The 12501-nt window shown below is 38.3% G+C and overlaps 1 protein-coding gene across 1 annotated transcript; it reads right to left on the reverse strand.

The window, feature by feature from the left end:
* Nucleotides 1–2704: 2704 nt before the first annotated feature.
* On the reverse strand, nt 2705–4828 carry si:dkey-30e9.6 (uncharacterized protein LOC564083 homolog). The gene is made up of 4 exons (XM_055163371.1): nt 4424–4828; nt 3748–3832; nt 2878–3014; nt 2705–2788 (listed from the first exon to the last, which is right to left on the reverse strand). Exons 1-4 carry the CDS (start codon nt 4826–4828, stop codon nt 2705–2707), a joined length of 711 nt encoding a protein of 236 aa, XP_055019346.1.
* Nucleotides 4829–12501: the final 7673 nt, after the last annotated feature.

Raw genomic sequence — 12501 nt, forward strand, 5'->3', positions numbered from 1 at the left:
TGTGTGTATTTTATAAATCAGAATATGAATTGAAAAGTTATGACATCAGGGATTACAATCATCAAATGAAAATGTACTGTTATGCTTTTTTCAGTATGAATTCACAGACGCAACTAGACTGTCCTAGTTCAGTCCTGGTTTAATCCTGATTTAGTCCTGGTTCGGTCCTGATTTAGTCTTGATTTAGTCCTGGTTCAGTCCTGATTTAGTCTTGATTTAGTCCTGGTTTAGTCCTAGTTCAGTCCTGATTTAGTCTTGATTTAGTCCTGATTTAGTCTTGATTTAGTCCTGGTTCAGTCCTGGTTCAGTTCTGGTTCAGTCCTGATTTAGTCTTGATTTAGTCCTGATTTAGTCTTGATTTAGTCCTGGTTCAGTCCTGGTTCAGTTCTGGTTCAGTCCTGATTTAGTCTTGATTTAGTCCTGATTTAGTCTTGATTTAGTCCTGGTTCAGTCCTGGTTCAGTTCTGGTTCAGTCCTGATTTAGTCTTGATTTAATCCTGGTTTAGTCCTGGTTTAGTCCCTCTTTTGTTTTGCAGAGCTTGAGTGTGACAGGGGGCGTGGCTTCTCCCAGAGCAAATGAGACACACCTGCAATCAGTTCCTTCACCAGCCTCTGTACTTAGCCCTGGTCTTCTCATCACCACTTTGCCAGATAATTCCGTCCTGTTCGGTAATGCTCAGTCAGGCTCTTGGAAATATTTCCATTTTGTTTGCTGCTTTGATGTTTGTCTGGGATTTACCTGCTTTTGTTTTTGCCCAGGTGTTTCCGTGGGTTCTGCCGTTACCTCTGGAAAAGCCGGCCAGCTCCCTGCCTCCTCAGCCTGCCTCTCGTTTGGAAAATAAACAGTTTAAAACTTGACTGAGTCCCGGCTCTGCTTTGGGGTCCCTCTTGTCAAACCATAACAGGTCCTGGTTCTGTCCTGGTTTAATCCTGGTTTAGTCCTGGTTTAGTCCTGGTTTAGTCCTGGTTTAGTCCTGGTTTAGTCCTGGTTTAGTCCTGGTTTAGTCTGTATGCGGCGCTAAAGTTGGGCATCTTGATCGATGTTTCTTCTGCCTTTGAGGTGAATTCATATTCATACTGAAAAAAGTGCAATCGTAAATTTTCATTTTGTGACTGTAATTCTTGACTCTTCAATTCGTATTATGATGGATAAAATGCACCCAACACATTTTATGTATGACTGGACTCATTTGAGAGTTTACAAATATTTATTTTAAGCTCAACTACAGACAAATATGCACTGATTTCCAAAATATGCACAGATTTCTCACAAATATCTCTGAAAGCTTTCTTACTCCATAGAAATGGCCAAGACTCAGATCTGTTTAAAATGGTTCAAAATGAGTGAAACTGAAATCTAAATGAAACATTATACCCCAATAATTTAAAAATACAACTGTTGTTATGATGTTAAATGTTTTTGTACACAAAGCCTTCACTTGTGCTGGTTCGACATAAATCAGTGTAGGATTCATTAAAAATTTTAAAGAAAAAGTTTCATTTCTTTTAAAAACTGAGATCTGATAACAATTGTTTCATAACAACAACAGTTTCAGTCAGGAAGTGAGCTAAAGGGCCTGCACCCGATTTTCTTCCCGTGTATCTGGGCTGTTTTTTTTTTTTCATTTGTGCAGAAATGACGTGACACTGCAGTATCTTACGTGTATTACTGATTAAGAAACTTCATTCTCAAAATGCACTAAGCCCAGAGCTGTGGGCGTGTGCCGCTTGTGGAGAAAATATGGGTTGATCAGAAACGACGTCTTGCATACAGGAGAACAAAGATGATGTGTGAATCAGTTTAAATACAACTGCAGAGAGTAAATGAGATGAAAAATGATCATGACACGGTCAATTTTGCACAATATGTCTCGTTTAAAGGTCCGATATTACACAAAAGTGACTCTTGAGTGTTAAAATCATGTTGTAATGTTGTTCTCTCCTCAAAAACAGACAGAAGTTGCGTTTTGTTTCATTCACACACTGCAAAAAAAGAAAATCTACTCAAGTTTAGATGACTTGAATTAAGAAAGTGTTACCATGATTTAGTTTCAAATCATTGATAAGTAAAATGATCTGCCAGAGGAACAAGACTTGTAGTTAAAATATGAAAATGCATTTTACTACACTTAAAATAAGAAAAATGACAACTTTTTTGCACTTGAAATAAGAAAACAAAATCTAATGTTGATTGAATTAAAAAAACAAAAAACAAAAAAAACACTTATTCTACTGGTAGAAAATTTGACTTGTCAAGTTGAATCAACTCAAAGTCAAATGTTCTTAATTTAAATCAATTTAAGTCAGTTTAATTTAACTAGATCTGTTTTGTTTTTTTCCAGTGCACGTTTGTTTTTTAACTCTTTATTTATTAGTCTGCCTATATCTCCAAAGCTCAGATTGCTCTGTTCCACCTTATGATGTCATGAAGTGGTAGTTTTAAAGATCACAGCTCCTTTTACCTTTTAGTTCAGCATAGATCGGTAATTCCAAGTCTGAAATACTTCCTGTATTACCACATGACATCACAAGGTGACACAGAATGTTTTCTGTCTGAGAGAAGAACTCATTGTAAATGTGCAGGGTTTGTGTGTTAAACATGTGTGAATGAAACAAAACCCAACTCCAGCTCTGTTTGTGATGAGGAAACTACTTTAAGAACTTCATCAAATACCATAATTTAGGCTCTTTAAAAACATCTGGATCATGACTTCTGCCAGGACCTTGTGAGTTTGTCCTCCACACGTTCCAAGAAGGCGCTGTAGGCTCCTCTTCTGCGTCTGTGTCTCTGTAAAACCACACATCCACACACTTCACAACACAAACACACAACTCTATGAATGTGTTTACGGAGGATTGTGAAGCTCATGTACAGACCGTGTAGGAGGCGGACTTAGGAGGCCAGGGACCAGCCGGTAGCAGCAGACTGGGGTCCCACTGCGGCTCTGCTGGTCTGAAGGTGTCCAACTGTGATTTCCTCTGTTTGATTGTGTGAGGAGGTGAAGGAGTGTGGACTGGACAGACACATACAAACGTAAAAGGAGCCATTTTAAAGGTGTGTTGTGTAACTTTTCGAGTGGAGGGTCCGTCAAATGCTTTTCTCCATGGAGATGTTGTTGCTTTGTCTGGAATGTTTCACAGTGTGGGATTAAACCTTTCTATTTTCATGGAGGCCAAACTAGACCAAGTTACAGGTCAGATCTATGGAGAGGCGACCCTGCTCACACTCAGAATGCCTGATTTTCTAAGTATTTTTGAGCTATAAAACCACCTGTAGTTGAATAAATGTAAAATAGAGCTGTTTAACGCCATACTGTGGAACATTTCAGGCAGAGCAATGACATCTCTATAGAAACAAGCACGTGAGAAACCCCCAACCAAAAACTTACACATGCACTTTTAAATACACTGGAAAAAAAACAATCTCTAAGCAAGTTAGCAAGTTAAAATGACTTAAATTAACATTTGACTTTATTTGAGTCGATTCAACTTGACAAAGTCAAATGATCTACCAATGGAATAAGTGTTTTTTCTGAATTCAAGCAAAATTAGATTTTGTTTCTTATTTTAAGTTCAAAAAGTTTTTTTGTTTTATTTTTATGTTTAGCAAGATGTATTTTCATATTTTAAGGACAAAAGGTCTTGTTCCACTGGCATATATATATATATATATATATATATATATATATATATATATATATATATATATATATATATATATATATATCTGGTGTGTGGGGTACTCACTTGTGTCCAGAGTGTGGAGTGTGATCTGGAGGTTGTCGGGGTGTTTGTTGTAGGAGGTGATGAAGTGTGGGAGCTCTTCATCCAACTGGAAAACACAACAGAAGAGTTTGTAAAGACACAGCGCCATCGTGTGGACACAACTAACAAACACACACTAATAACACTGTGTACACAAACTCAAATAATGACATGTCATATACAACGAAAGGAAGGAAGGAAGGAAGGCATAAAGAATGGAAGAAAGAAAGGAATGAAGGAAAGAAGGAGGGCAGAAAGGGAAAAAAAGAAAAAGGAAGGAAGGAATAAAGGAAGGAAGGAAGGAAGGAAGGAAAGGAAGAAAAAAGGAAGAAAGGACTGAATGTAGAAGCATAAACTCTGGTATTTCCAAGTAATATAAAAATCTGAAAACATCTTCAAACATCAGAGTTCTTCTCTCAAACTGAAAACACTCTGTTCCACCTTGTGATGTCATGTAGTAATACAGGAAGTGCTCCACTGTGTTTTTAAACTCCATACACTTTGACTAAAATCATTTGAATACTTTCAGATCTGGAACTGCCAAACTCTACTGAACTAAAAGTGAAAGAAGATGTTAATAATGTAAGACCTTTAAATATGACTCATTTTTGTTCAGGGTCCATCACAGATTCGTAGATCTTCTCGTGGAGATACTCACAGGTCTGAAGTTGTGTGGAGTCGGGTTCTTGTACTTCTCTTTTGGATACTTCCCATTCTTCACAAACATCATCTCGGCCTCTGCGGCGTCAGGAGCTCTGTAGTACGTCTCAAACTTCGGTATCTCCACCCTCCTCTTCTTCTCCACCGTAACTTTAGGCAGCTTCACCCTCTTTTCTTCTGCAGGTGTTGGTAGAACTTCCATCTTCTTCTTCTCCTTAGGCTCTGACACGCTCCTGTACAGTCTGATGGAGAAATCAGGCGCTTTGACGTTCCAGATATCGACTTTGGGAGGAGAAGAACGTCTGCGTCTGGCGTACGGGAGAGTCTGCCTGGAGGAGAAGTGGAATTTGTCCTCAAACGAAATGGACGACAGTGGAATTGGCAAAAAACGTGATGTCGTCATTTGGAAAAATGTAAATTTGAGATTTCGAGATGAGTTTGGAGTCAAGTGAGGCTTCAGAAACACAGCGGCAGGTTGAAAAGTTTGAAGAGGTGAAGTTCTTGTAAAATGAAACCTCCTTCCTGGAAACATCTCCGCAGGTCGAACAATGGACGAGACGAAAGCAGCGAAAACACAAAACTGTCTCCCAGCAACAGAGGACAATGTGCTTCTGTAAAAACAAGTGTGCGAAACAAGAACAAAACCAATGACTGTGTAAAGAAGAGGACAAAACAAGAGTGACGTCGCCCAGAATGTGCAGCTCCAGTCAAATGAAGCTCATCGAGGTGGACAGTTATAGGGACGACTTTGGAGGCAGATCTGTGTGAGGAAAAATAATTTATTTACAGACAAAATTGCGAAATAAAAACACCAAGATCATGTAGAGCCGGTTAATAAGGAAGAAAGGAAGGTAGGAAGGAAGGAAGAAACTACTTTCAAATTTTAACAATAGATTTATTATGTCACTTATTACTTAAAATCCTACAAAAGAACAAAAAACCAACAGCAACCCACAAAGAAATAAAGAAAAGAAGAAAAGAAGGAAGGAAAAAAGAAGAGAGAAAGAAAGAAAGAAGGAAGAAAAGAATGAAGGAAGAACAGATGGAAGACAGGAAGGGAGAAAGAGAAAGAAAGGAAGGAAGGAAGCAAGAAAGGAAGAAAAGACAAAAGGAAAGAAGAAAGAAATGAAGAAAAGATGGAAGGAAAAAAGAAAGAAAAAAAGGAAAGAAGGAAGAAATGGAGGAAGAAAAGATAAAAGGAAGGAAGGCAGGAAGAAAGAAAGAAAAGCAGAAAACAAGGAAGGAAGAAAGGAAGAAAGAGGAAAGAAGAAAAAAGAGAGAGAAAGGAAGCAAGCAAGCAAGAAAGAAATGAATTGTAGAAGGAAAGGAACTAAGGAAGGAAGGCAGGAAAGAAGGAAGAAAAGAAGGAAGGAATGTAGGTATATAGATAGATAGATAGATGATAGATGATAGATGATAGAGGCACAAACTCTGGGATTTCCAAGTAATATAAAAATGTGAAAACATCTTCAAACATCAGAGTTCTTCTCTCAGACTGAAAAGAGGACTAAGAGAGCGTAAAGTCGCCTACAGTGCTCGGCTCCAGTCAAATGAAGTTCATTGAGGTGGGCAGTTTTAGGGATGAATTTGGAGGCAGTTTTGTGTTAGGAATAGGAATTTATTTATAAAAACAGAAGGATGATGTAGAGCAGGTTAATAAGAACATTTTAAGACCAAAATGATGAGTCTAAAAGCAGTAGGTACAGAGAGAGGGGCGACATTTTTTTCAATGCAACCTAAATTACTCAAACATGTGTGAATGAAACAAAAAAAATACATTTTGTATAATATAGGACCATACAAGGGTATTTTTTAGTTAGAAAAACCTCTGTAATTTAATAACTGTAAGCCAGAGCTGTTTAATGTCATACTGTGGGACATTCTAGGCAGAGCAGTGACATCTCCATAATGCCCTACAGAACGCCATAACATCATGTTTGGTCCAAAATGAGTTCATGTCATTTTGTTTGTATTTGAGACCTCCTTTATCATATGTATAAATATGAAAAATATTGAGCTCAAATTGACCTTTGACCCTTATTATTCAGTTTCTATTCTCTGCCTTTGTATGAGTCAAAAATAAGTTTTCGTGCAAAAACAAAACGCAGAAACAATGGATGTTTTGTTTGTGATTTAGTTCATAAATATATTTTATTTTCAAATCCAACCTCTGGCCTCCTTCTTTTTGTTGTGGCTCAGGGTCTGAACACATTCAATAATAAACTTTTGTATTCAGTTATACTTCAGTGATCTTTAATGTGAAAGTACTGTGTGTATTTTTTCATACTGTACACACTGTACTGCAAAGTCACTGTGTCAAACAGTTTGACTGTGGAAGTGACACCGCACGATCCTGATCAACACTAAACAGGAAATCCAAAACTCTTCTAGATCATTTCAAACAAACACATGACGACTGGAGCTTGGTGATGTGTTTTTCTTAGAATGGATGAAGTCTGAAGAAAATCAAACAAATCACGATTATGTCAGTTTCTGCCTTTTGTCTTTGCACGAAAACTTATTTTTGTCTCATGATACAAACACAGAGAACAGGAACTGACAAATAAGGTCAAAGGTCAATTTTGAGCTCAATATTTTTCACATACAAATATTTCTTCATTAGAGCAACTAGTTGTCAAATTTTGGAGCTCAACTTATTCCACTTTTGTCTGGACAAAACAGAAACTTTGAATTCATTTTTCTCAGTTACTCACGCTGGAGAGTTAAGTTCTTTTCTCTTTGTAGGGCAGTGCAGTGTGTTGTAGTGACTATTTGTCAACGAAAACTAACGAGCAAAAGCCGTGAGCAAACTTAGAACTAAACATATCTCAAATAATCACCTTTGGGCACCATGGGGAAGTGGTTCAAATAGTAAAGTACAACAAAATCAATGTCCAGATCCAGGGCTGCATTTTCCAAGATTTATTCCAGGTTTAACAGGCAAACCACAAGGATACATGTCCAGGCCTACTTGCTGCCTCTTCAGCCGACTGGTATGGTATTGTATGTTTTTGATTTGTACAGGGACAGTGCATAACAACACATTAACCAAGACAGAAGTCATAGGAAGAATGCTGGTTCAGGTTATAGTATGGATGCAGTCCCTGAGCAGGTTGGTGGAAACACTGGAAGTACAGATTCAGTGTATACAGACAAACTGACCAAAAATAAATTAAAATAGATATTAGGCTGCTGCGTTACAAACTTTTACTCTGTTCTGGAGGATGAGCGTGTTACTTGAGATGTTTTTCGGAGCTCAATGAAACAAAACCCTTCAGAGGGGCAGCACCAGAATTTTGAAAAGCAAACAAATATTTGCACATATCATTAGATTTTCAAAATGTAATAAATTGTATTTTGCAAGACTAGGACAGTGGTGATTCTGTCAGGGTTTCTTATCCTGAATCTTAACCACACATTTATACAATGATTCAACACATTTCAAGGCTGTTTTGCACCTGTGACCAGCTCGTCATACAGGACAAGAAACGGGACATGATCATGGAGTTCAAATACATGTGCGTGACCCTCGTATATGACTGAAATTAGAGATTTTCGCTTTTTATTTTTATTATTATTTTTTTAACCATAGGCCCACCCAAGTGCATCCCCACAGTGCCCAATGGACTAAACCAAAAACACAAAAGGTGCTAAGATAAATAATAACAAATTGGACTAAACAAATGTGAAAAGATTAGAAATATTAACATACCAAAATATATTAAATATGCAAATTGACAAAAAACTAAATTAGTAAACAAATTGACATAAACAAAAATAATAAACACATTTTTGAATAAGCAAAATAAGCAAATAGCTCCTACACATAAAAACACGCAGGAGACGGACCCCAACCAAAAAGTGACATAGTCCACCTTTGTGCACTAGCTCCTGTGTGAGCTGTAAGTGTTTTTGTAGAGCTTTGGATTCACCACTAGAGGTCAGTATTTGCAAGTATGAAGCTCAGTTGAAATTTGCAAAAGAGCTCACACAGAACCTCAGGCTGCCCAGAAGTTTGCAAATAAAAATTCTATAATTTACACATGAATTCTGGACCGGAAGAGGCTTGTTTTTTGAGCGTTTTTTTGTAAGATCTGACTGCGTTTTACCTGAACACATTTAAAAAGATATCAGAAATACAACAACACAGCTTTTGTAACATCCTACATCATGTGTGTTTGTTTGAAAATCCTTTTTTTTCCTGTTGCTTTGACACATTTCTCTATTGAAATTGAAGGGTTTTTTTGCTGAACAAAATGGAATCAGCAGTTTTACATTCAAAACGACCACCATAGCTCAGAAAACAATGTAATATTATTTTATGTTTATTTTATTAAGGAGGTGAGTCATCTTGTTTTCGAGGGGGATCCTTAGCATCCAAAGAATACAACAACAAGTCACAAAAATACTAACAAGCAAAAACAAAAACAGTACAAAAACAAAACAACAGAAACAGAAACACAAAACAATAAGACAAAATACAAAGACACAAACAGACATTAAACATAAACATAGAGAAACGTCAATATAACAAGCAAACAGATCCCTCACTAAAAGCAGTCACACTGTGTTTTAAGATGAATGAATAAGTCTTTCTTAAAGATATGAAATGATGATGTGGAGGGCAGAGAGTTTGGCAAATTGTTCCAGTCTGATGGTGCTTTGAATGTGAACGCTCTTCGTCCGATGACTCTGGACGTCTTGGGTATTACAAAGGAAGGATGGTCTAATTGTCTGAGAGAGTATTGTGATGAAAATGGAACAAAGTATTGTTGAAGGTAAGATGGACAGAAAAGAAAAATGCATTTAAAGATGAACTGAAACCAATGAAAGTGCATTCTTGCACCAGGAAGTAACCAATCCAGAGTTTCACACAGAATACAATGATGAGTGACATCTGGACAGTGTTGGGGAGTAACAGATTACATGTACCAGAGTTATGTAATCAGAGTACAAATTATGAGTAACTGTATTCAGTTACAGTCACTGTTTCCATGAGTGGTAATTGGATTACAGTTACTTTGTTGAAATAAATAGATTTTTCCTGTTTTCACATTTTGGGCTATATCCTTTTTTTTTTTTCCCAGTAATTCCACTCATTGCCGAAAACTAAACCAGGTCTAAACAGGACTAAACCAGGTCTAAAACCAGAACTAAACCAGGACTAAAACAGAACTAAAACAGGACTAAAACAGGACTAAAACAAAGACTAAAACCAGGACTAAACCAGGACTAAAACAGAACTAAAACAGGATTTAACAGGACTAAACCAGGACTAAAACAGGACTAAACCAGGACTAAAACCAGGACTAAAACAGGACTAAACTAGGACTAAAACAGGATTTATCAGGACTAAACCATGCTGTGTGGACATGTCTCCTCGTCTTCTATCAATAATATTTTTAACACGGTAAAGTAAAGAGTGGACTTTTTATTTTCTTTTATCAGACAAAACATCTTCTCTACAGCAAATCAAGTAATCCAAAGTATTCAGATTACTTTACTCACTTTAATTAATATAATGGATTACGTTACAAACTACATTTTGTGGTATGTAATCTTTAATCTGTAGGGGAATACATGTTAAAAGTCACCTTCCCAACACTGGATATGGACAAGCCCTTTAACATGGTCTATTATTGTTATTTGTATGTTTGTATGTTTTTATTCCACTTTCGGGCTGTTTTAAATGTGCTACATAAATAAAACTGATTCATTAGTCACAGGTCATAGGTCACCGGTCGTCACACTAAACCAGGGTCGGTTGAGTCTGTCGCAGATTCCCTTCAGTTTGAGCTCGTCTCTCGTCTCTCCGCGTTAAAGGAGGCGCGTACATCTGCAAAATCCATTATATTGTAACAGCTCGCCGCTTCCTGCTGAATCCAGGTCAGACTCAGCCCGAACGAGCCCGGTCCGTGCTCCCAAGTCTGCAGTCCTGTGCACAAATACCACGCAAAACAGACTCTTGTGAGCTTTAAACCGTGTTATAAAGCTGTTACCTCCTCAAAAACACACCTGGAGTTGTGTTTCACTCATGCACGTTTGAGTAACCTTTTATTTTTAGTCTGTCCGCTCCAACTTATGATGTCACGAAGCGGCAGTTTTCAAGTTAAAACCTAAACTTTACCTTTTTATTTTGTAGAAATCGGCAATTCCAGATCTGAAATGATTCTAGTGAAGGCGTACGGAGTTTAAAAACACAGTGGAGCTCTTCCTGTATTACCGCAAAAGTGTTTTCAGTTTGAGAAAAGAACTGAATGAAACAAAACACAGCTCCAGCTCTGTTTGCGATGAGGAAACAACGTTATAACGAAGATCAGAAAACGGTGTAACACGAGCTCTTTAAAGTTCTTCTACAGATGTAAAGACGGAGATCTGAACCCTCTGACTCGTGACGTGACGTGTCTGGAATAGTCATCATGTGCTCGACCTGGTTTTCAAGAACAACACAATGAAAGACATGTATCAGCCAGTGTCCGGTTACTTTGAGGATCCAGGACTCACCAGTGATGCTAAACTAACATGGCAATTTAAAGAGGCCATGTTATGTTATTTTCTGTGTTCTAATGTTTCCTAGTCACAAACACAACTGGAGTGTGTTTTGTTTCATTCACATGTTTAACACACAAACCCTGCACATTTAGGCTGATTAGATTAGATGTTTGGGCCAAGAAAGAAACAATAATCATATACATAGGCCTACTAAATATACAGTACATTGTAAACAACAAAAAAGCACATTTCTCGAAAAGGAGCGGAAAGAAAAAAACTTATTTTAACACACCTCTTTTCATGACATGTTTCAAAAATGATGTGGTTGCTTATGTACATTGATCATGAAACTTCCATCCATCAGTTTTCTTCTGTTTATCCAGGGCCGGGTCACAGGGGCATCAGTCTAAGCCGGGACTCCCAGACACTTCCTCCAGCTCCTCCCGAAACCCCGAGAGACTTTCCCAGGCCAGCCCAGACACTTAGGCTACGTTCAGACTGCAGGGCTTAACGCTCAATTCCAATTTTTTTTGTGAAATCCGATGTTTTTGCGAGGTCGTTCACATTTCCAATTAAATGCGACTTGTATGTGATCCCCTGTGTGAACAGTTAAACGCCCCAAAAGTGTCCCACATGTGCCACTGGAGACACGACGACGTCAACCACAGCGAGCGTCTCTGTGTTTATGGAAGTTGTCCAAACATGGACAGATTTTAAAGTTCCTCTCGTACCGGAGCCAGAACATGAACAACTTACTTGTTTTAAGGAGGAGATTGAGAAGGAGAAGGACGAGGTTTTTGGTCGTGGTGTTTTGTGGGACAGCGGCAGTGACGTCTGTTGAAAGGAACGTGTGAATGTGCAGACGGAGCCAAGAGTGGTGAGTGGTGATGTGCTTCACTTCAATGACACGGAGTTCAACAATTTTCGCCTACTTCAGTGCAGAATAGTGACATTTGTGTCTTGTTGGTAACGTGTAGGTCGAATGAATGCCCTTTGGCCGTTCAGACTGAAGTCACATGTCAAAAGATCAGATATGTATCGGTTTCAGGAGCACATATCCAAGTGTCCTGGGTCACATTTGAAAAAATCAGATCTGTGTCGTTCAGACTGTCATTAAAAGATCAGATACAGGTCACATAGAAGCCAAAAAATCAGATTTGGGTCACTTCAGGCTGCAGTGTGAACGCAGACATAGTCCCTCCAGTGTGTCTTAGGTCTTCCTCTGGGCCTCCTCCCGGTGGGACATGCCCGGAACACCTCCTGAGAACGGCGTCCAGGAAGCATCCAGAACAGACGCCCAAGCCACCTCAACTGCTCCTCTCGACATGGAGGAGCAGCGGCTCTACTCCGAGCTCCTCCCGTGTTACTGAGATCCTCACCCTCTCTCTAAGGGAGCACCCAGCCACCCTGCGGAGGAAACTCATTTCAGCCACTTGTATTCACGATCCACAAAACTTTACAAATATTTACATAGAGCTAAATAAATGACACACTCTCCATACTAAAAATATTTGTAACCCAGTTTCTTTATTTGATTTAATTTTTTTGTATTGTTTTGTATTATGTTGTACAGTTATTATTTCA

The sequence above is a fragment of the Boleophthalmus pectinirostris genome, unplaced genomic scaffold (genome assembly GCF_026225935.1).
Source record: "Boleophthalmus pectinirostris isolate CB_2022bp ecotype Guang Dong unplaced genomic scaffold, ASM2622593v1 HiC_scaffold_6, whole genome shotgun sequence".
Taxonomy (NCBI): domain Eukaryota; kingdom Metazoa; phylum Chordata; class Actinopteri; order Gobiiformes; family Gobiidae; genus Boleophthalmus; species Boleophthalmus pectinirostris.